Raw genomic sequence first — 24,675 nt, 5'->3', positions numbered from 1 at the left:
GTAGTTTGATCCCTGAACTAAATTTCAGAGGTCAATATTTCCCCCTTGTCATCTCGATCTTCTTGTTTTCCGAGACAGCGGTGACGAACGCTGTCGTCGAAAAGGGACTCTCATTGATTATATCTCCTTGTTTTGTGTGATATAGAGCTCAAATAAACGCCATACGGATTACCTTGGCAACTCGGTATGTACACTCTGTTATTAGTATGCCATTTTTATTCTGACTCGACGCTACGTCAGTGTCGAGCTATAGCAGTTCGTGGGAGCTACGCGATGTCGGTCTAACCTTTCTTTGCCGAGTGTCATGTCAGTATCGAGTTGCAATCGTAAAAGATCGGTCCAGAAGCGCTTACCGAAACGCGGTCTAACAGAGCGAATCCACCACTTCGATCAAACGCGCGTGTCCGCTCCGAGTGTGAACAGGTATTTGGCATTTGCGTGGCTCTTGCTGACACCCTCGTAGTTCAAACATATCCTTTTTAACGTCGGCTTGCAGCTCGCGACTCGCAGCAACTAATAACGGCCGTGCCAGAAGCATGCTCGGGCCGTGTCGTGCAAAGAGCCGCAACGAGAACGAGCTCACTGTGGCCAACTACGCTTTGGCTTTCTCCGCCAAGGCTTTGCGAACGCGTTCAGGCCTAGGCGAATTCCGCCGGCACGCCGTATTGCCGCAGAACGGCGCTACTATTTTGGCACAAGTGATGTCACGAGAACTTCCCCCCATCCACCAGATGAGAATTTGAAATCGTTTAATTATGTTTAAAATTAGTTCTCCTGTGTTTTACAGCGCAATATTTATATTTCCGAGGTGGTGCCTGTCCCTAGCCCATATTTATGCAACAAGATCGGCGCTAAAATTTCGTTTCACTACCCCTTTAATATACGTTTTAAAGGCGCAGTCTTGTTCAATTTATTATATATAGAATATAAACGTAATATACAACGCGCTATCAACGTTGAGAGTACCAAATTTATATTTATGAGTATCCCCGTAACCGCGGGACTACGTGCAGTTCCGCAGCACCCCACACTTTTCGAAAGGACCGGCTGGATGCTGCCGATGCCACATGGCTCCGATTCTGGTAAAGTTACGTTGTGTGTGAGCTGCTGACTGTCTGAAAAGGAACGCTGAGACATCTCAGAAGGGAAGGAAACCGAAAAGAAATCCAGTCATTGTCGCAGGGAGCGCACACCAGCAAGAGATGGGTCGACAACGTTAAGCCTTTCGTCGCCGCTGCTCTCGTGTGTGGTACTTTTGAGACTTGTTTCCCGTCGTATTTCTGTCATCACCGTAGTCTCGGGTAGTTTTTTTTTGTGTTCGCTTGATACTTCGGCATTTACGTGGATTCGTGAAACAAGTCCTGCTACGGTTTGAGTGACGTGTGTGACAACTAGCCAACGAAGACTCCGGTCGATTAATCGATAGACCTCTCTCCCGACAGAGAGAGGCGTCTTGGAGTTTGTGTTCAAATGTGTCCGTCACGGATACTGATTGGCCGCAGAGAATAAAGGTGCCTTAGCTAAAGGTACCTTGACGGTCGTGTGAATGGGGTATTAGTCCTTCATCTAGGTTTAAGCTCTCCACTATGTCCGACAGGTTTCTTTGGTTCACATTGTCATAGGCACCCTTAATATCCAGAAATGCCAGCCAGAGCTCTCTATTTCGTTTTTGGGCGATTTCTATACACTGTGTTAGAGAAAATATATTGTCCTCCAACCTTCTTTGTTTCCAAAACCCGTTCTGTAACTCGCCCAGTATGCCCTCGCAATCTAGCCACTCCTCAGTCTGTTTTTTATAATCTGCATTACCATCCTGTAAATAACTGGTGTCACGGTTATGGTACGATAATTCCTAATATCAGACTTATCTCCCTTTCCCTTATATATCATGCTCATCCTACTAAGCCTCCATTCATCTGGAATATTTCCTTTTGTTATCATAGTGCTCACTGCCTCCCTTAGTTTTGCCTTAGATGTTGGACCCAAATTCTTCACCAGCTTGATTGGGATCCCATCTGTGCCTGTCGATGTGCCACCAGGGACTCTTCGTTCCGCCTTTTCCCATTCTCTTTGTCCAAAATCCGCGATGTCACAAGCTGGACTGCTACTTCCTTCGGTTCTCCTATCTTCCACATGTACCCATTCCCGAAATTTCTCCTCCATCACTGCTCCTATATATCGTATCGCATCATCTCCCTCTAATTTATCTCCCTGATGCGAGAGTATGAACCTCTGTCTAGCTTGCGTCGTTTCACCGAGTGCTTTCAAGTGCTCCCAAAACTTCTTAGCTGCGTTTCTATCTTTCTTGCTTACATTACTCATCCATTCCTCACCCTTTCTCTGAATATTCGCATTGATCAAACTGGATGCCTCTCGGCGACAAGTTATAAAAGTGTCCCATTTTTTCTTTACTTCCGTTTCTGAATCCCCACTGCGCTTGGAATACCTGTGTTCTCTAGAGGCTTCTTGACGTTTTTGTATCGCCTGCTTCACTTCTTTGTCCCAACAGCTTTTTGGTCTATGTCCTTGCTTCCCCTTTCGTTTGCTCTGAACTTTGTCTAGTTCCAGAGCAAAAAGCCTGGTTAGGCTCTCATAGGACCAATATGTATATTGTTGCCCTGAAACTGCTTGCTCTATTCTTTTAGCAACTATTTCCAACTCTTTGTCGCTGCAGAAAGTTTGCTTTGAATTATGTTGTCTAGTTTCAGCATTTACTTCTCTGGCAAAATTCAGCTTAATACGCTTGTGATCACTACCAAGACTTTTGGAACCTTCTTCATCTATTTTCATTACTGTAACTTACCATATATTTTGTGTGACATGAGTACGTAATCTATAGTTGATCGTAGATTGCCAGTTTCCAACGTTATGTGCCCGTCGCACTTCTGACTGGTATTACATAAAACTAAGTCATGTTTTTCTACCAGTTCTACTAATATGCTTCCAGTTGAGTCCGTATACCCATCCAGACCTTCGATATGGGCATTCATATCTCCCATAATAATTATTTCAGAACCTTCCCCTAGCTCAGTAATGTCTCTTGATATGCAATCAATAATTTTTCTGTTTTCCTCTTTAGCACCTGTCCCTGTCCATAAGTAAACAACTCCAAGGACTGTTGATTCCCCAGCGACTTTTCCTTTCAGCCACAAATGTTCAGCGCATTCCTTTCTGATCCTTTGAAAGTTTATATTCTTCTTAATAAATGCTCCAATTCCACCTCCCTTCCTCGTTCCCCCCATTCTGTTGCATTGTTACCACACATAGTCAGGGTTGCAAGGTGGCTGCTCCATGTCTCTGAGATGTGTTTCCAAAAACCCATACACCATTAAATCCTCCTTTCTTAGTTGCTCCTCTACCTCTTCCAATTTTAACCTATTTCTACCACCCTGCATGTTCATATATCCAATGACTGACTGTACTGTTTGTTTATACCTGTTCTTACGTTTTCTCCTCTTTTTAACCCTGGGTGCCTCTCCTGACTTTGTTGGGTTTTCAGTTAGAAAGCGCGCGGAGGGCGCGCCGACTGGCGGCAGCTCCAGTAACTGACTCCGTGAAAGCGCCTACATGACAGCTTAGCTGCCAGAGTCGCGCCGCGCTTTTCCCTGTTGCGCCTCTCACCGCGATTGGTCACACGCGGTACCATAGCAACGACTCGAGCTGGCTCGGTTTCCATAGCAACCGAGTGACTACTCGTCAAGAGACCACGAGACCCCGAAAGAACCGTGATGTCTCCGCTAAGACGGCAGGACCCGAGCTGGTGGATGGATGCGAGTTTGTTCGGTGCGCGAAATCGTGATGTGCAGCTGTTTCCCGACGATTTCGGGCTTCTTCGTGCTCTCTGTCGCAGGTATAATGTGAAGATCGGAAATATTGATACTTTATACGCTTTCTCTGCAAGATTGCTCTAGATATTAGCACCAGTGCAACAGCATCAGTCATATCGCCGTGGCGGTGCTCGGACTCCTGGATGTGTCCGAGGATCGATAAGTCCTTTAGCATGCAGTTTTCGCACACTCCTAGCTTTGTTTGGAGTTGGAATGTCTGAGAATCGACGCGAAATGTATGCGTCGTAGGTAGAGCCTTTGGGAAGTTGTTTCAGAACCAGGTAACCACATAATCACAGCAACTTTTAGCGAGGAAGCTCCTGCGATTTTCACGTTTTGTACTCGTCAATGATTTACGATAGAGCTTTTAGTATAGCATTCTCGCATTTTTCTAACTTCCTTTGAACGTTGGAATGTCTGAGAATCGAAGCATAAGGTAAACGTCGCGTGTGGGGCCTAGGGGAAGTTGTTTCGGCCCTGGGTCAAGGGATAATCACAGCAACTTTTAGTGAGGAAGCTCCTGCGATCTTTAACCTTTTGTACTAATCGACAATTTTACGAATTGGCAGTTCTGAAGATTTTAATATAACGTGCTTTCGTCGTAATAGCATGCATTCGATGGCAGTGTTTTTTTGCTTCTTTTTTCAAGTGAAAAGCTGGCGTTTGCTCAAGTGACGTATATGAAATGTTTTGCAATATAACAATGCATCAACACACACTATTAAACTTTGATGCTCTGATCTGTCATGGTAATAAAACCCGAGACTCAGGAACACTGAAGGGAACGAACACAACACAACGTCCACTTCTGGCTCTTACTCGGCGACTATAAAGCTCGTTATGCCTATCGCATTGTGAGTATTGTTGACGATCTTAGAGGACACAGATTTATTATTTATTTATTTATTCCGTATAATGTGGCCCAAAATATTTCGTGGCCTTATTAGTGCACACATCTTACAAACAAAAAAAAAACATACAGCCAAAAAAAAAAAAAACAAGCAAGACGGGATTTAGGAAAGATAAAAGGAAATAAATAAAACTACGGAGAACAACAGAGCACACATGTTTATGAAGACGCCAACACTGCTCTTCTAAAATTTAAGAGGAATGAAAACAATTCAAAATCACTCTTATCGCGATCATAGAGGAGCTGAAGGCGCGTCATGGGGGGCTGGACACCAATTTTCTGCAGGTAGAAATCAAAAGGAAAATCTGATACGCTTTTGAGGAACGCTAAAAGAAATCGCACTTAAAAGCAAAGGTGCATCAATTGTAGTGTTTACTATGATATACAAAAGAGTCATGTCACGCATTAATCTTCTTTTGTGCAAGGGTACCAGGTCAAGCAGATTACGTAAGTATTCATTATCAAAATATATGCCCCTCCCAACCCATCTATCGTAAACAATACGCACAAGGCGACGCTGCACTTTTTCTAAAAAAAAATGATTGAGTCGATCCAATGGTGTTCCATACGACTGAGCAGAGCTCAAGTATAGACAAAACTAGGGCGCGAAATAGATGAATCATGCTAGTGTAAGTGCAAAAATTTTGCGTAATTTGAGAAATAACATATAGCACCTGATAAGAATCATTCATAACTGTCGAAACATGCTCAGTAAACAAAAGTCAGGAATCAAACAGCACTCTCTGGTCACGAATAGTATCTGACCTCGCGAGAGCTGAACCCAACTTAATATAGGAGTACTCAACGTACCTTGTCTTACGTGTAAAGAAAACTACCTTGGTCTTGCTAGGGTTAAGTGCCAAATTATTTTTCACGCACCAGTTTAAAACTGCCTGAACACTGTCTTACAACATTAGGCAGTCAGTTGAAGGAATTTCGCGATAAATCTTAAGATCATCTGCAAACTGGAGCACCTTTGAATGTTGCACACTCTCTACCAAATCACTGACAAACATGTTGAATAACAACGCCCTAAGATTGGACCCTTGAGGCACTCCAGTATTTAAAACATATGGGGCAGAAAATACACCATTCATACAGCACTCTGTTAGGTCTTCCGCCAAGATAACTAGACAACCAACTGCAAAACGAGCTAGTCATGCCCAACGCTGAAAATGTGGCAAGGAACAACTTATGAACTAGGAGATAAAAAGCTTCAGAGCAATCGAAATAAATGGCACCAACTTGTCCATGGGACGTGACCTTAAGCAGAGTGTGTTCCAAAAATGATACAAGGTCTGTCTCCACTGAACGCTCTTGACAAAAACCATGCTGGTTGAAACAAAGAGGCGATTTAAAATGAAGATAAATATGCTTACACATTGCCTTTTTAAATACTTTAGAAAAAGAACGAGGAAGAGAAATTGGTCTATAGTTATTAACGCCATCAGTGCGACCAGATTTATGTATAGGTACAACTACTGCATTCTTCCATCCTTGAGGAAATACATTGGCGTCTAAGGACAAGTTAAAAACGCGTAGCAACACAGGGGCAAAAATATTTTGCATCCCTTTACAATGAAAGCAGGAATTCCGTCCTCACCGCATGACGTTTTTTGGAACGCGCTCATTTATTGCGGAAAGCACATCTTCAAGCGTAAGATTCGAAACTGCGAAGCTGCGGGTAGATTGAAGAGGAGGATCGGTCATAACAGTGCACCGAGTAATCAAGTTACTGACGGAAGAGAAGAAAGTACCAAAAAGGTCACAGACGACGGACGGCTCAGATTTATATCCAGAGTCGTCTTGCAATGAAATAGTTTTCGATCGACTAGACGTCCTCAAACACTTCGCGTAATTTCATAGAGTATTAGGATCGCGTTTCAAATTGCGTTCAACTGAATTTCGCCGTATCAACTTTTTGGCTGCTGAACGATATTTTTTAAACAGACCCTGCCATTTCTTTATGCCGGTATTGTACTTCTTTTTATTATAGCTCGCTTTTTTACCGAACGCATCACGTAGCTCTCTGGAAAACCAAAAAGGGTCGTTTCTAGTTGGACCACTTCTGCCTGGAATGAAATTATTCATGGCTGAAGTTACGATGTCTGTTAGACATATAACTGTGCCATTAGATAACGCTCCAGTCTACGTTGCGAAGGTGATTGTAAAGACCATGGCAATCCCCACGAGCGTAGTTATACCCGAGAGACTGATTACTTGCCGACGTCCGAGCAGAAAGTACAATAGAAAGAGCAAATGGTGGATGCCATTTATCGATAAAGACAATAGGACAGTCAGCAATCTCGAATGTGATTGCCGATATGTTAGTCACGCACAAGGCAAGCGTATGTCTAGCCCCATTTGTTGTAGTATTAAGCTGAAAAAGCCCAATAATTTCACAAACTCCATTGTTTTTTCGACTCTAGCACATGACTAACTTAATGTAGCTCTAATCCTGTTTGTATTCCAATCAACGCTAGGCACGTTAAAGTTACCCACGATCATCACATCATTCGTTGACAAATCTACAGCACCGGGAAATTAATTCAAACTGCTTATGAGTGATTGTGTGTCAGAACGAGGTGGGAAGTAATAATTTCTAATTAATAAGTGAGGCTGGCCCGGAAAACTGATTTGCACCCAAATAAATTCATTTTCTTCTTGCAGATTAAACCTGCGAAAGCATGATAACAATTTATGCACTGCCGTGAGTACCCCGGCCTCCTCCCAGAGTGGCCCGCGAGTCAGTTGAATCCTTATCCCATCTGTAGACCCAATATTCGTCAGTAAAATAATCGTTGCTAAAGATCGCTTGTGTAAGCCAAGTTTCCGTAAGGCAGATCACATGAAAATCGGAAGTCGTGACACTTCAAAAAAAGCATCAGGCATGGTAACCCAGGTGCGTTTTGGCAGTACGAAAGACGTTCATAACGTTCCTATCATTGTCCCGGAGGAATACAGATTCAGCAATCAAATTCGAGTACGTTCATGTCATTGTCACGAAGGAATACAGATCCAGCAATCAAACTCGAGTAACAGTTGAGACTTTCTCTACATGTTCGCGACGTTAACCACTTTTTCCAGTGATGAATCACACGCCGGAGGCCATTGTTATAGAACTCCTCAAGCGATGGACCACATGCCGGAGGCCGTCGTTATAAAACTCCTTTTTTTGAATGTTCAGGAATCGCTCCACTTCAGCAATTACTTGGTCATCGTTCTTAAAATGCTTTCCTCTTATTTGGCCACACTTGAAGCGTCTGCGCCATTTAACCAAAGTGTCATAAACTGGGGCGTTGTCCCCGAACAACACTCCCAGATTGGAATGAATATCCTTGGCATTGCTTCCCTTCAAATGGAAAAAACGGATCACTGCAAGTGCTTGGCACCGACGGGCGGTGCCATTTTTGTTTCGACTTCGTAGCGGCGTTCCGCGCTACTATGACATGCGATGTTTGACTGTGCGGAAACTAGACGGACGCGTGCTCACGTTGATGCCTGTTTTGTTCCGTTTTTTCAATTTTTTTTTTGCCGATAATACGAACTTTATGAACGCGCCTCGTAACACGGATGTTGTCCATCACGAGTCCTTGTTAGCTGTTGGTCGCTCTGAATCCGGGTCACGCAAGGGCCAAGCTCTAGAGTTATTAATTTTGATCAGGCAATCAATAGTAGTGCTCACACGAAAGGAATTGTATGAATAGTGCTTACCGTGAAGTTTGGTACACTGAAGTATTCCAGTTTGGAACACTGAAGACAGGAACTTGGTAACATCCTCGCACGCCATGTCCGGGCTCTACCTTGTCACGAAAAGTGCCCGCTTTACAGGGGGCCGCGAATTGAGGAGAGTGAGGAATTTGTGCACGCACCAGCACTCGCGAGCGGAAGTCACTTCTTTTTCGTCATAAGTTGAAATCCGTCGTCCGTGACTGAGCGTGTCATAGTGATGAATCCTCGACGACAGAACCAGAGGCACATGTCTGAGCTGGTGGAGCGATGTTCCACAAAGCAGTCTTGTCCTTTGCAGGACCAGCGTCATTGTCAAGGTGGCGACTGTTTCCGGTAGTATTCTGACTACTCATGGCTCCGGCGTAACTCTTGTGTGCACGAGACGCTGCACGATCGGTAATCTTGGGAGCAGCACAGACGAGCTGCGTCCAATAAGATTTGGCTTGTTGAAGCTCACTTCTTATCATGGCGTTTTCCTCGCGCAATATCTAAACAGTGCCTACAAGCAAGTCCAATTTGGCTGTCAAGGACAAAACAAGTTTTTCGTGGGAGCTTCTCTGTACCAATGATTTGTTGTTGGAACCCTTTTCCTCGCCGTCCTTCACGGCGTCTTTTTGGGCGTGTCCGACGCAGTGGCATTCAGCTTCGCTTCATCAGGGTCACGTCGCTTTGAACACGACTTGCATTTGTAGGTACTGACGCCTTCGGCAATGAAACGGTTGTAGTCGTCCCCTCAAACGTTAATACATTTACAATGGTATCGACGCAGGCATGCACAACAGTTTTAAGATCCTGCTTGTTGCAATAAAATCAATCAGAGAACAACAGAGAGACGTCCTTCTACTTGCTAAGGGACTGGCCTATAATATTGGCTCTACATTACGAGATCATTTAGCTTGGGCCGCACACTGTTTCAGCGTACGTCCGACCTGACCGTAGCGGACGCTACGATCTCAGCCAATCGAGCTCTGGGAATGGAGCACGTGATGCGCTCTCCGCCCGTCACCGCTGCGGCCGCTTGTAAGTAAAAAATACAAAAAAGAACTCGCCTAAAAAATATATTTTTAGCATACGCTGAAACGGAATACGCCTTATTACAGTGTTATGATATCTTATGTTGGCGTGGCTTAGATAAACTAGCGTCGAAGATGTCGCACCTGTAATGTCTCGTTCACACTTGCGAAATAAGCACTCACCGCCGACTAGATTCGATCGCCAAAAAAAAGATCGGGCCGTTCACATTTGTTGCCGCCTGCGGAGTACGCGGCGCGAGCGTCTCGCAGTTTCCCGAACAGACGAGAGCTGACGAAAGCTCCCAAACCTCCCCCTTGCCCGCGCGCGTGTCATCGCCATCACCGCCAGCTCGTCAGCGGGGATATGACGTCAGCACGCACCACGTCCCCCGTGCATTCTGATTGGCTAGCGGCGAGAGACAACTTTTTTCCGGCATTTAAAATTGGTCCCAGAGCGATCGTGCTCTCCGCCGGAAATTTTGCCTGCTTTCGTCGCCGGGCGTCAGAGTTCTGACGGATCCGGCCGCCGGTTCACAAGTGTGAACGAGGCATAAGTTGCATCTACAGCTCTGCAATTCTGGATTCTTCGGATGCTAGTGTGTAGGAAGAGGCGCAAATGCAATACGTTCATTTCGTTTCATTTTTCCCTTGTCCTTCAAAACCAACCTACCGCTAACTTGATTGCGTCGTTTCTTTTTTAATTTTTCGTTTTAATAACGCGCATGCGCACGTATCGTGTTTTGTACCGACATCATGCCAGGTCGTACCAATGCTTTCGACCAGCATTCTATAGCAAACGTATTAAAGCATTCGTTCTATTTGCCTGCATTGTTCTTACTCCATAACGTCATGCTTAACGTAATAAGGGTTAACAAACATTTGCCCATTCCCGCGTGTTGTCTTTTTTTTTTTTTTTTTTTTTTTAATCACAAATTACTAAAGCAGAGCAGTCGCAGGAATATATATGGGCAGCTTGGCTACCTGTTCGAGGTGTTGCCTGTAGTCACTCGGCGCTTCAGAGACACGTGAATCAAGCTGTTCGTGGCTGAATGTTATCACATATAGAAACGTTTACGACGCCATGAAGAAATGAAAAAAAGAAATGATTTCCCCATTTTGTGTAGGTTTCCTTTAAGCTCTTGGCCCAGAAACTCGGAAGCCCATTTCTTGTGACATGAGGGAGTTTTTGCAGATTGTTTCCGCCGTCTAGCAAGCCTCTCCGCAACCCGCTACGATACTCGGAGCTCTACAGTCAAGGCCATCACTGCGCAGGCGCAGTAGTGGTTTCTTCGTTGCGAAAGGCTGAGCGGTGTAGGAAATGCGGTCTGAGAAAACTTCCTATGCCTCATTTTTTTCTTACTGGAAGGGAGCAACGAAACGGGTTGAGGGAGCGGTCTACTTCTAGTCACGCTGACCGTGTTCGGTTCAGTGAAGGATCTTATCCGACTGTTCATGCATTTTACGTTTCTTAATTTTTCGCATGATACAATTCCTAAATGTTATGTCTTTTGCTGGCAGAGTCAATGCAGCAAAACAAAAATTTCAAAGAGGCTTTTTGTAGTGTCGACTCATAATGACAATAATGTCCACCACAATTTTCAACCACGCTACGTCCAATTCTTGCACCTCAAAGCTTTCTTTTTTTTTTTCAACAAGAGACTTAACATTTAGAAATTGTGTCAGACAAAACAATTGCAGCCTCAAAACTTTTTTTTCCAGCGACAAAATTAAATTTTTGTGCTCTTGAGCGAAGGTTCAAGAGACACATTTGGAAGCGATTCAAGCTGCCAAAATAAGGCTCTAGGTAGCAATTCAAAATGCGATTTCGGAAAGCCATAGCAGAAACGTGCCCAAAACAAAGGCACACTTTTATTTTATGCAGCCTCTTCTTATTATTATTGCGTTATTTCCTCGATAAAATATGGCACATATATTTTAGATATGATAGATTTAGATGGGTTAGAATATCTAGCTTAAACATTTCTTATAGCGAGGGTAAAATCATTTTTTGACCGTAATGCTTCTACCCCTGTACAGCACCATTTTATATAGCCAGCTATAAAAATGTAATATACGTGATTGCTTGGAATTGGTGACACACAACTTTCTATATCTTTTTAACAAAAATATGCTGAAATAAACTCGTTCAGCTCTTGATGTGGGAATAAGGCTAAACGTTGACATAGCTGAACTGTCACCAAAACAAAGGCACATTTCATTTTATGCAGTTTCTTAATATTGTGGCGTAAATTTCTGGAGAAAACATGGCAGCTAATTTTGATACGACAAACTTAATTAAGTTAATATCTATAGCCTAAACATTTTTATATCCAGGGAAATCAACTCTAGTGATTGCAGGCAGCTGTCAACTGCAGCCAAATAAACGTTTTAGAGCTGGGTAAAACAATTTGTTTTCCCGTAATGCTTCTACCCCAGTACCACACAAGTTTCTATATCCAGATATAAAAAATGAAAGCCGTTTACAACTCCCTGTAACGCCGAATTAGAGCGCAGCTCTTGAGGAGGAGGAGGGAAGGTACTGAGGGTCACCTGTTCTCAGGGGGGGTCACGTTACCTGAGGTCACGTAACCTCGTTGGGGTCACATGAACCCCTCCCCAAGGTCACGTGACCTGGGGGGTTCACGTGACCTCGGGGAGGGGGGTCATGCGAAATTTTTCCGCTAGATTTAGCGGGGAAATTTTTCCGCTAGATTTAGCGGGGGAATTTTTCCGCTAGATTTAGCGGGGAAATATTTCCGCTAGATTTAGCGGGGAAATTTTTCCACTAGATTTAGCGGGGAAATATTTCTGCTAGATTTAGCGGGGAAATTTTTCCGCCAGATTTAGCGGGGGAATTTTTCCGCTAGATTTAGCGGGGAAATTTTTCAGCTAGATTTAGCGGGGAAATTTACCCATAATGCACCGCGCGGTTACGGCGACGGCGACGGCGACGGCGACGCCACTCAAGCCGGACGCCGCTCAAGCCGGAGACATGAGTGATTGAAATTGGTGACACACAACTTTCTACAGCCGGCCGTAGATAATTGAATGTTCTCAGGGTTTTTGCACTTGAGGAAAATTAAGTCATCTATACTTGGCTAAAATAGCTTACTGAGCGTTTGTCTATAATTTTTTTGGAACATTCATTGCGCTATAGCCACCTAAAGTGAATGATCGGGTGTCTGTAGCATTCGAGTCAGAAATATCTCTATAGTCGGCCAAAAAAAATTCTATGGTCGCATTTATTGTATTATAGCAGGCTAAAGAAAACTCAATGGTCAAGATACTATACTTTAAACGATTACAAATTCTAAAGCCGGCTAAGGAGAACTGAATAAATGTTTAAGCGACTACGTTTTGAAGACATGCGTCCGCTTTCATAAAATGGTTAAACAAAATAAGATGGGAGAGATTCTTAACGCTGTGTGCCATAAAATTTTCTATAGCTGGATATATTGTTTTTATGATTGACCTTATAATAAAACACCTAGTTATAGTTCACCATCGCAATTTTCGTAAACGTCTAGAAGCCGTCTTTTATAGGTTGTCGACTTGTCAGTGTCCATTCGGCCCCGACAGCACACCCCATCCGTTTAGCATCATCAGAGGGGCGGTCGAAATCTATAATAAACAGAAAAGGCGAGTCCCAGCTATTTTCCGTTCATCAAACAAACCCCGCTGAACACGGGTACGTTAGCAGTGTGCAGGGGATTTTTTTTTTCATTGTATAGAAATAGGAAAATCTCATAAAGCTTCTGTAATAATACACGGTTTTCAACTCGTGTATTGACACTTATACATCGCAATTATAAGAACTTAGCCTTAAATTGGCAGAAAAATGGCACAACTTTCTGTCATACGACAGTGTCCACCCCATGAGGTCACACTGTGGTTCCCACGACCAGCATACATCGCTGTAAATCGAGAAATTATTGGTACTTTAGCTGCGATTACGATTCCGAATGGCAACACTTTGCTGTCGATTGCGTGTTCGCTCTTCCTTGTTCCACGGTAAACAATATATCACATACAAGCTACAGTGACTTTGATTGTTGACATTTTGTACTGCCCTTTCAATCTACGTATATGCCGGCCACTAGGTTAACATCAGGGCACAAATAACAACTTCCACATCCTTCATTTCACATAGGTCATGCTGACCTTCCAAACTATCATGTGCACTATAGAGAAAGCACGTTTCAAGAAATGTTATTTTGAAACCTAAAATGTCACCTGACATCAAAATGTGCGAGATTTTGTCATTGTTTGCCTCGTCTTATATACAGCCACGCTCGGCTTCATTCGTATGTCGTGAATTCAACACTTTTTTTCAAAATGTGGCACGCTCTTCTGAAAAGTATTGTATGGACATATTTCATGGCGGTGCTGGACAGCGCAAGTAAGTAGTTATTATAAAATGTTATGTTTGTCACTCAAATCATGTGTAAATGTAATATTTTAAACTGTAGGTAACAGTCTGCTTTTTCCTCCAAATGAAAATGTGTCTTTCAGTTTTTATTTATTTATTTATTTGATTTATTTTGGGTGCCACAAAAAAGCGCTAGGCTTTCTTAGTCATGCACTAAGAAACAACATATTAATCCACAAAACAATTGGTCTACATATCAGAGTTAAAGAAAAACGTCAGCGCACTCTTGAAGTTTTTCTTCAGGTCAAAAAAATTACAATATCAAGACTACCTGAGCTAGATTCGAATTTGTTGAAAACCAGTTGCACACGAGTCATGGGATCAATTTTTAGTATGAAAAATTATAAAATAAGCTGTAAATATTGCTCGCCCTCTGAGGAACATGTAAACATACACAGTTCAGTGGCGCCGGTGAGTCTAAACAACCGTCTTAAATATTGTTCAAGAACATACAATCCCAAATCATCCGTTTAGTACACCAACATTTTAGACGAATCAGATTACAAGTTTTTTTGTAGTCATAAAATGCAGTGAGTTGTAAATAACGATCGTAAAACCCGCTTATAAAGATTCTTTAAATATGCTCAATACTAGAGAATTCGGTCGATCCAACGGAGTTCCACACGAGTGAGGCTAACGATGGCGGCTTCGGGAAAGGGAACGAAAAACATGAGAAAAAAAAGGGTGTTCCTAAAGATGTTACATCTACGCGTTACGGTACCTAATATGCGTAGAGGCAAATTGTTAACATGCCTAACCCGGTGATTAAAACAAATCTCGGTTTCTATATAAATACCCAAGTTCCCGAGCAGAAACACACGACTAATAACAGTCGTATCTGAAGAGTAGCAGGATTGCACAATGACACGCTTTGAACCTAGAGAATAATTTGTGTTTTCGACTCGTTTAGGACATTATCATTAGACAGGCACCACTTATAGATAGAACTCACATCACGTTGAAAACAGCCTTAGCGAAAAACAGAATATTTCTAATATACTTGCGACGAACTCAGTACGCATACTTTTTCCGTAATAACTCCGTGTGAATATGGCCGATATGGAGTATACTCACGGTGTACTTATGGCGTATTTCAAGTATACCTTTATGCCATACTTTGAGTATGCTTCCACTATATTTCTAGTGATCTGAAAATTCGTGCTTCGAATATATTACACATGCCTCATAAGCGTGCATGAATTGATTCTCTCCAAAAATATAAATGAGCAGGTTTAGATACCCTAATACGTGAAAAAATAAAATTATGAACTCCTGTACAACAAATGGATAGCGATGGAGCACATTCGTGTTTTGCTCGTGCTTCTTTTTTTTAATTCTTTTAAAGAGTGTTTATTTTTATTGTTTACTTAATACGACAGTTTTGCCTAGTTTGGAATTCTGCACTCCCAAGAACCTTGCGAATTCCAATTGATGCTTTTACAGACGAAATAACACGGACACTAAGTTCCGCACATGCACATACGGGGTAGGGAAGAATGACGAAATAACAACAGAGAAACTCTATTTTTAATAGGAGTTGCAACACGGGTACAAAACAGCCACAACAACACTCCGCATCAGTTTTGATCACGCTTCGCGCGAATGATCGAGAGATGCCAAAAAACCTTGGTGGCGTACTTATGACGAAGTGACAGCGAACTCCGAACCTAGATGTCACGCAGCACAATCATGCACATGTCAAACGTTTGAAACCACTTAACCGGATTCGGCAGCTCTTGAATGAAACAGCGGTAGGTGATACAAAGCGCACCATCGCTGATCATGATCCAGGAACTGACGTCAGCCTGAATCTCTCGCAAATGAGCGGGAGGACTGCGGAAGTCATGGCGCTCGGTGAAGTTCGGCTGACGTGCGGGATGGTGCACAGAGCGGGTGACTAAGGTCCACGGAGCCGGCGGTGTACAGCTCCATCGAGTGCGATCGAGACGGAGCTGGCGGAGGCCGAGATTGTGTTCCATGACCTGGCGCCGACCCTGCTAGTGTCGGTAATCATCCTTTCGAGTCTGAAACTCCCGAACGGCCCTTCACCGCCTATACAAAGCTCGACGACACGTTACCGCCCGGACAGCGTCGTCTTCCGTAGTCTACCGTCGATTTTCATCGGCTTCCCGCACACTGCAGGATCCCCGTAAAGAAGTACGCAGATCGACTGGCCAAGCTAATCTACGTTGGGACACCGTCCGCTACCACTGCGAAAACGGTGAGCGCATGGAGAGTTCACTCCTCGACTACGACTTCGACAAGCCTGCGCGGCTAGCGTTGCATGAGAATGGCCTCTTCTCAGCTAGGCAGAAATAGCCGTATACCTGGGTGATGGCTCGTGGGCGAGACCTCTTCTTCTCGCCGAATCCACACCCGCAGAATTTCTCGAACGCACGTGAGTCCCGTCCGAATTGTAATTATAAGCATTCCTCTCAAATCAGAAACACATAAATTCCAACAAGGACTAACCCAAACTCCCGTACTCCTAAGGTTAATCCACAACCTCCCCCTCCCCCCCCCCCAAAAAACAAAAACGATTACGACAATTTTTTTTGTTGTGCCGGCGAGCTCAACCTGCAAGCAGAGTACGCATGGGATGTCCGACTCATATTGGGCGGTGCCCTGCGCACCTGCCAGTGTAGGGGGCGGCGGTTTAATGTAATACTGGATATGCATAATCCTTCTCTGGCAGCACAGAGCAACGCAAACGCAAAGTCGAGGAGGATGACGGTCGTCCACATTCAACGGAAGTCTCGCAGTCACCAATGCCCGAAGCCCGTCCAACGAACTCAGCACAATTTGTCCGATGAACAAAAGGGAAATTACCGAAAATTTGGCATGAACGTATTCCGGCCGTTTGCTACTAAAAACAATGCCCTCGGCTGCAACGGGTGAAAGCAGGACACTTAGGATAGTATTTTGGAAACCGGACCTACGTGGCCGCAAATTCGATAGTTGGACGAGTAAAAAAAAATGAAAGACGTTAACAATTCTCTGTAATGTCGAATTAGAGCGCAGCTCTAGAGGAGGAGAAGAGGGTGCAAAGGGGAGGGTATGCCCCTCCTCCCCCATCCGTACCTTCCCCTCCTCCTCTCCGGCTCTTCTCCCATTTAGCGTGAAAATACGCCTGTGTTGGCATGTTCGATTTCTTAACTGGAACCTGGACAAAGTTTGGTTACACTCTTCAGTTGTTGTAAAGCAACTAGACAAGTTTAACTGTTCATAGTCTATTAAGGGAGGTGGTTACCAAATCAGAAACAAAAAGTGCGTATTAATTTAGCGGGCTGCAGCTTAATTGCACTAAAAAAATTGTTTCCCTTATTTCCAGCAAATGTGTATCACGGCCCTTTTGCAAATATATTTCTCCACTTTCTACAGAATTTCGATGGAAAATAGTGTATAGATTATATAGATATTAGTAAGAAAATGTATCCACTTTTGTATCCACTGTTTATAGTTTTTTAGCCGCTTTTTTGAGCTATACCTTATTTCTGATCAATTGTATTTCGAGAAATGTTTAGGACCGTTGAATATTGTCAAATTCCGAATAGGGTTCTCAGTGTTTGGTATTGGCTCGCCCGCAGTGTGTTTCAGGCTATGCCAATTTGTGTGTCTTATATTAGCTGGAAATTGGGAATTCGTACTCTTCGCTGTGTGCTTTGCACTCTTATTACACTCTTATGACTGGTAATGATAGTGATGTCTTATTTATTTCTTGACTTACTTCCGGAGCCCGAGTCGGCGTGAAAGCGAATGGACCATTCACCAACTTCCCCGTGGAAAATAGTTGTTAACTTGGTTCCGCGAAACATCTATTACGAAGTGTACGATATGCCAAACTCCTTCATATTCATTTTTTTATATCTTTTTCTTGTGAAACATACAGAGCGCCTGAAGTAAATCATGTATATACGAATGTGGTCCAATAAAATGTTTTCTAATCACTTACTGTTGTTCACCCCAAAATGCTCCACCAGTCAGGAGTCAATGTGGAGGTTGTGTAACTTCAATGTTTTACAGTAGGAAAAACCAACAAAGAAGATATACGCATCCGTTTTGTGAAGTGGAAATTTTCTTTTACACATTTTGCATGGATAATATCGTAAAAATTAAAATAAAACTGCGTCAACATTAAAAAAAAATGAAACAGCGGCTCCGGGAGCCGAAGAGCTCCCGAGAGCGTCGCGAGGAACGACGCAAGAAGGAAAGATGGGGAGAAAGAAAAGGGTGCCGGAGAACCGGAGCAGAAACGCCCAAACCGAAACCGAAACTAACTTGACCGTAACCGGAACTAGATTGTGTTTAATGCCGTCCGCTAGGAGCGCTAGCTGTGACTCGTCTATCTGGGCTCTGGGGCCTAGGCACCGTTACTAAAACACTCAGTTGGGAAACTGCCATAGAGACTGCTCTGAAATTATGTCCCCGATCTTTCCTCGAGCACCGAGCTAATGGCGAGCACAGCGCCGCCATTTCTCCCGCAGCGGCCACTCGAGGAAGTGCCGGTGACGTCTATTTTGACTCTAATCGGCCATTTTGGGCCGAAACAGATACAGCGGAAGAGGTTACAGGGGTGCCACCCCCGTCTCCCCAGCGGACGCGCCGCGTCGTACTACCGAAGTTAAACTGGACCTAGGTCGGGACGCGCTACCTGAAAGCACCGCTGAGGCATGGTTGTATAAAAACAATATTAATTGTGCCGCAAAGCCTTGCAAACTAAAGATTTTAAAAACATCACGCGTCCTTCATTTTGTATTAAAGTCCAATAAATTTCATACAAAAAGTCTTTTCTGTTTGTTTTTACGCAAAAACATGCTTTCTAAAAGCTCAGCGTGACCACAGTACAGACAAATGATAAAGAGTGGCGCTGTTGTCGTATTTAGCTCGGTCTCGGTGGACGCCAGCGGCCCAGGTTTCGACGGCGAGTTTCCGAACTGAGTGTTTTAGTAACGTTGGGCCTAGGGCAGTGTCCGCTTTTTACCTTGTGTATATTACTCTATACGCCTCGCAAGTGGGCTCATTTTCGTCTTCTGCGCATGAGAAAGGAGGTAGCGGTGACGTCAGAACGCCGAGCCCTGATTGGCTGATCGCGACCCCCTATCTCAGCGTCGTTTGCTCCTTTGCAACGTCGTCTGCTCGCAACATCGTCTGCTCGCAACATCGTCTGCGTCTGTCTTACCTTTCCTGCGACACCGGGTCTTCAAGAGCGAGCTCGACTTCGCCTTTCAGAGAGGGCAGACGAAATAACTCGAGCGGTGCGTTGTTTTTGTCTAACAACTAGGAGACGCGCATCAAGGACGGAAGTCAAAGGACTCACATGCGAGGTGTCCCGAGGCGCCGAGGTTTGTTTGCTAAGAAGCGAGAGGGTGAGCGTGTTAATGTCCGCAAGTTCCCTCCCAAATACTCTTTCCCTCCTTTCGTGTGCGGCGAGACCCCTCATTCTTTATTGGCGCCGGCGGGTTGGCGCAGTTAACGTCGTCTGCTTTACGTCTGCTAGTCAAAGCGATGGCTGCTTTACCTTTCCTGCGTCTGTCGGAGATTCACCGCTTTTTCACCGGCGAGAGTCACCGTTGCCTCGGGAAACAAGGAGATAACAAGAGGAAGAAATTGACCTCTTAATCTAAAACTGAGGTCAGCGATCAAAGTATAATACGGGAAGGGTTCACAAGGGTCGCGCGTTCATATTTCATTCAGCTCACCAGCCGGTCGTGGGCCGAGTCGCGGAGTGCCTGCTAGGCCTAATTGCCGTGCTCGCTTGGTAGCGTTCGGGGGAATCGTGGCCGTTGGAGCTTTTCCCGGGTGTTTGTGGATCCAGCGTTCTTGTTCGTCGTGGCCTGTTTCAAGCACTTTTTACTTTTTCCTTGCTGCTTGAAGTCGGGACGCATGAGAAGCGCACGTAGAAAAATAAACGTCCATGGGTCGTCGCGACCGCGACGCTGTCGGCCATGCTGATTTGATCGTAAGAAGTGCGTAAGACAGCTTCGGGGCTGTCGTAGGATCTCGTCGTAACCTGCGCAAAACTTACGAAAATTTTGTTTCGTGAACACGAATTTGTTCTTAAGTTATGTCTTACGCACATTTTTGGCGTAAGATCGTTTCGTGAATCTGGCCTCTGCAATTCCGAAAGTCGCAGGAAAGGTGAGACAGACGTAGACGACGTTGCGAGCAGACGACGTTGCAAAGGAGCAGACGACGCTCAGATAGGGGGTCGCGATCAGCCAATCAGGGCTCGGCGTTCTGACGTCACCGCTACCCCCTGCGCAAGAAGCAGACGAACTTGCCCTCCGCATGGTCTCGTGACGAGTAGTCACTCGGTTGCTATGGAAACCGAGCCAGCTCGGGTCGTTGCTATGGTACCGCGTGTGACCAATCACGGTGGGAGGCGCAACAGGGAAAAGCGCGGGGAGGCAAACAGGGAAACGGTGGGAGGCAAACAGGGAAAACTAGATGCTAGAGCCACTGTATATGGCAGCTACGCTGCCATATACAGTGGCTCTAGCATCTAGTTTCGTCAGCCACCGGCACTGTGGCGGCATCCCGTGGCGATGTTGCGAACTTTAGATACCTGCGCTTCAAGCCAGTTCAAAGTGAGCGCATCTACCGGGGCACTAATGAAAATGCTGCGACATAATTAGACCTTCATAATGCTAAGGTGCAAATGTTCAGCCCAAACTACAAGCGCCTGCGTAAATATAGCTAGAGTATTGCTTGCATCAAAGTGCGCGTGGCTAAATTTGGTTCATGACTCGCGAGAAAGAACGTAATAAAAAGTTTGTGGAAAGTCAACTTTATACTCGAAATGTCGGAACACATCATTTCGAAGGTGCAAGGAATGGAACGATTGTACGCGTTCAATGATATCTTATAAATAAGAAAAATAAAAAAAACTGGAAATTGCCAATTAAAGTCACGTCATTACTTTCGCGGTTACTTCAGAAAAAGTAATAGTACTATTGTTACAATTTACTGTTCTTGAAAAAGTAACTCGTTACAGTTAAACGTCATAAAAGAGTACAGAAGTTACAGTAGCGCTTTGTTACCCAAGACTGATTTGTATGACTAACGTATTTTGCTATCGAATAATGTTTAGAGATATTGTACAAAAAAGCTTTCAAAACGTCAAGAGTGAAATCTCGGGTTTTAACCACGGGCGTAAATCTACACACTAGGTACTCTTATCTGTTGAACTACCAGGCCAAATCATTGGGCCATGGGTTGGGAAACAATTGGTTTAGAAGGTTCACTGTATCTTGATGTCCTTCGCTGCAACTTGAATTGTCATTATTACCAATATGTCAGTGACCCAACAATATGCTGAATCTCGAGGGGTGACCACCATACATAATGCGAAAGTTTTTAGTGGCTGCATATGAGTAGACGACAGGGAGTTTTAGTTGGCCGTTCCGATACCTTCTAAAACGGTACGTGACAGCGATTCGGTGCACACAAAAAGGCGTCGGCGAGGTATCTGGTATCGTAATCGGAGTAATCGGACCGATCTACTAAACCTCCGTATAGTGTAGCGTCCGAATAGTTTCAACTAAGGTACGGTTACCACGTACAGTGAACGAACTTGAGGCTTAATAAATAATATGTTGGGAAATTTGGTTGTAAGTCGTCGAACCACGCGCGTATGTTTTTATTTAAAGTAGTTTATTTTGTTTTTAAATTCACAAGCATTTAGAATTCGATGGTTCATGTTTGTCTGTATCGCGCTGAGCGGTGCCGCATAAGATTAAACCATGCGTAAAAAGATCAAGAGCTAAACAAATAACTGAAATAACTCCTCACCTAGACCCTGCGAGAGGAACTTTATGTCATATGCTTATAAGCGGTCAGTTTGCGGTAAAACAAATAATAGGGCATTTTGAGAAGTTTGCGCCATCTAGTTGCGACTGTGCCAATTATCCGAATACACCATTGCTTTGGTGCATACACTGGGCATATATTGGACACAAAAGCTGCAGCAGTGTTCGACGTGAACCAAGCTCAGCTTGTATCAATATCGAGTGCTGCGCCAGCCTTTGGCGAAGACGGGGATCCAATCGCACGGTTCGGGCCCATGAGATGGCGAATGGCAATGCTGCTTCATGTGGTCTTTCAAGGAGCTTATTGTTCATTTAATGTTTTTTTTTTTTTCACTCTTAGGTTTTGGGAGAAGGAGGCTAGTGTATCCACATGTAATAGAGGCTCGAAGTGACGGGGATCAGCTAACACTCTTTATCGATGAAGACACCACTCTATCTCTGCAACCAGCCGATGTTTTTTCGAAGTCGTTTTTGTTGCAGTACGAAGAAGGGGGAACCCCAGTGAAACAATATGTGAGCGTTTTTTTTTGTGTTTCTTTTTATCTTCAAGCATCAAGTCTAAATAAGTAGGACGTAGGGTTCAATTGCATTTCCTTCCCCGTTTCAGATGAATGGAATGGAGCTTAACAAAATGGTATATCATGATACGGATCAAAGGGCGGCCGTTTCTCTTGAAAGGGATAATGGACTACGCGTGGTAATGACGTAATAATTCCTTCGGATATTTTTAAGTGTATTCGTTAAACGCAGCACTATGTTATTGAACTGAGCACTATCATCCTCAAGATGGTGAAAACGGCAAAAATTCCGAAACTTCTTTAAGAAAATGCTCCTTAGTTTCATAAAATAGTGAATCAAAGTAAGACAACAAGTGTATCTCGATACATATGCAGCCTGTAAACTAACGGTTTTGAAGGCAGTTCACACGACCTGCAAAAATGGGTTTCTCAACATATCGCGCTGCCATTCACTTCATAGGTGCAAGCACGTGGTGAAAGTTTACAGCAAAAAAAAAAAAAAAAAAAAAAAAATATATATATATAAATAAACTTACCTTGCGGAAAAAGAAAGAAGAAAACACGTGTTCGGGGTCACTTACGTCGCCACTTCGCAGACGATCCGGGCATAAAGATAAGTACCGCCATGCCAACAGATGACGTGCGCAGCGTCGACAGAGCGCCGGTCGATTCAAATTTATAGCAAACGATCTCGCAAAAAAAAAAACAAAAAAACTATTTAATTGGCGCTGCTCTCACGTGGCGTACGCCATCTGTCGGCAGCATTTCTCTCTACGCGTTCATCGTCCGCAAAATGGCGTCGCAAATTGCCTAGAACAGTATTATTTTTTTCTTTACCGATGTAAGCTGTTTTTTTTTTTCTGTAAGCGTTGAGAGACCGATTTTTGCGGGCCGACTAAAGTACCTTTGAAGCGTTAGGTTACATGCTGTGCATAGAAAAACAAATCTAATATTCCATCTTTGCAAACGATAGGAATAAGACTAAAATATGGCGTTTTCGGTTTTAGAGCGCAGCTCTTAGGCGCCCGTTTCCGGGATGAACGGCGTCGGGTTCGGCGTAACCGAGCATTGCATTGTGGAACCTTTCCCATAATGACGTCACACGTGCGGCACGTGTGACATCACGAGGGTAAACTTTCCCGGTAAATTTGGCGGAAAAGTTTTTCGCTAAATAAGAGGGAAGTTTTTTTTTTTTTCTAAATTTAGCGGGGAAATTGTTCCGCTCAATTTAGCGGGGAAATATTTGCGCTAAACTTAGTGGGACAGTTTTTCCGCTAAAGTTAGAGGGGAAGTTTTCCCGCTGAATGGGTGGGGAGCAGGAGACAAGGAGGGGAGGTTACGGAGGGGGATTCGGCATTACAGATATTTGTAAACATCACGCATTTTTTTATTTTATTTATAATTTGACAAACTTGTTTTAATATTTATCTATAAAAAACGTTTTCGCTGCTATTTGTGAATATTTATAGAGGTTAAGATTTAATATCTTCTTGTAATATGTGTGGTATCTTTGAAGCGTTCATGATGTGTCGTTTCCTTCTCTAAGTAAGCAGTGTGCGAGTATTACAGAGCTTAGTATTGTGCATAGGAGCAAACGCATGCTTCGTTTGTTTGTGTCAGTATTGCTTGCTCCATGTTATGCATTCGCCATAAACTCTAAAAAAAGGGTGTAGTCTTACACACTTTTGTCTCAAATAACACACCCCAAAACACAAGTTCCAGGTACTGGGCACTGACACCGAACTGACAGCCAGAACGTTTACGAGGGGCTTCATAACGGTTCGATATACCTTATTAAACAGCTAAAGTACGTATTGAAATCACAAGACAAAAAACAACAAAAAAACCAAGGTTTTGCAGTAAGGCCAAGAAAACCCCGACTATTTGTTTTTAGTCTGTAACACGTACCCTATAGCTATTTTAATAGTTGTACCACTCGGCTATCAAGGCTCTGTTGAAAGTTGGTACGGTCGGTTCAATGTCAGTGCACTGTACGTCCAACTCAAGTTTTGGGGCGTCTTATGGGCTTGGTTCAACGGCAAAAACATAAAACCTTTAATAGAGTTCATGAAAATATGCTAATCTGCTGAAATCAACGAGGTAGAGGGGCTTGCATTCGAAAGTGGCCCACTACAGGCCGCTCCCATTGTACGCAAAAAATGTCGACTCGTCACGTGACAAGACCAAATACGTGACGTCACAGGAAAGATGGCAGCGCCCAGGCAGCGGCTGGCCCCAGCTCAGTCGAAGCTTGTCGGATGCGTTGTTCGTTGTCGCTGGTCTGAGCAAGTTGATTTCAGATGCGGGAGCCGTCAAATGAAGCTGGTCGAAAGCGACTTCACAGTTCAGACTGGTCTCTCACGTAGCTATAACGTGAAAAATACGAAGGAACGGTATGCATTTTGCTGGTGATCGACGGGGATATTGCTGATATTGCC

At 44.0% G+C, this 24,675-nt stretch overlaps 1 protein-coding gene across 1 annotated transcript in view; it reads left to right on the top strand.

Annotated features, from left to right (window-relative positions):
- The first annotated feature begins 13,817 nt into the window (after positions 1–13,817).
- Positions 13,818–24,675, top strand: part of LOC121837810 — a 151,618-nt gene continuing 140,760 nt past the window's right edge. The window contains exons 1-3 of the mRNA XM_042293628.1: positions 13,818–13,881; positions 22,060–22,232; positions 22,327–22,416. Of these exons, the coding sequence (XP_042149562.1) occupies positions 13,818–13,881; positions 22,060–22,232; positions 22,327–22,416 (327 nt within the window). The remainder of the gene's footprint in view (positions 13,882–22,059; positions 22,233–22,326; positions 22,417–24,675) is intronic.

The sequence above is a fragment of the Ixodes scapularis genome, unplaced genomic scaffold (assembly GCF_016920785.2).
Source record: "Ixodes scapularis isolate PalLabHiFi unplaced genomic scaffold, ASM1692078v2 PGA_scaffold4__175_contigs__length_147842914, whole genome shotgun sequence".
In the NCBI taxonomy this organism is placed as follows: domain Eukaryota; kingdom Metazoa; phylum Arthropoda; class Arachnida; order Ixodida; family Ixodidae; genus Ixodes; species Ixodes scapularis.
The sequence above is the reverse complement of the archived record's forward strand: the minus strand, read 5'-3'. Positions and strand labels throughout refer to the sequence as shown.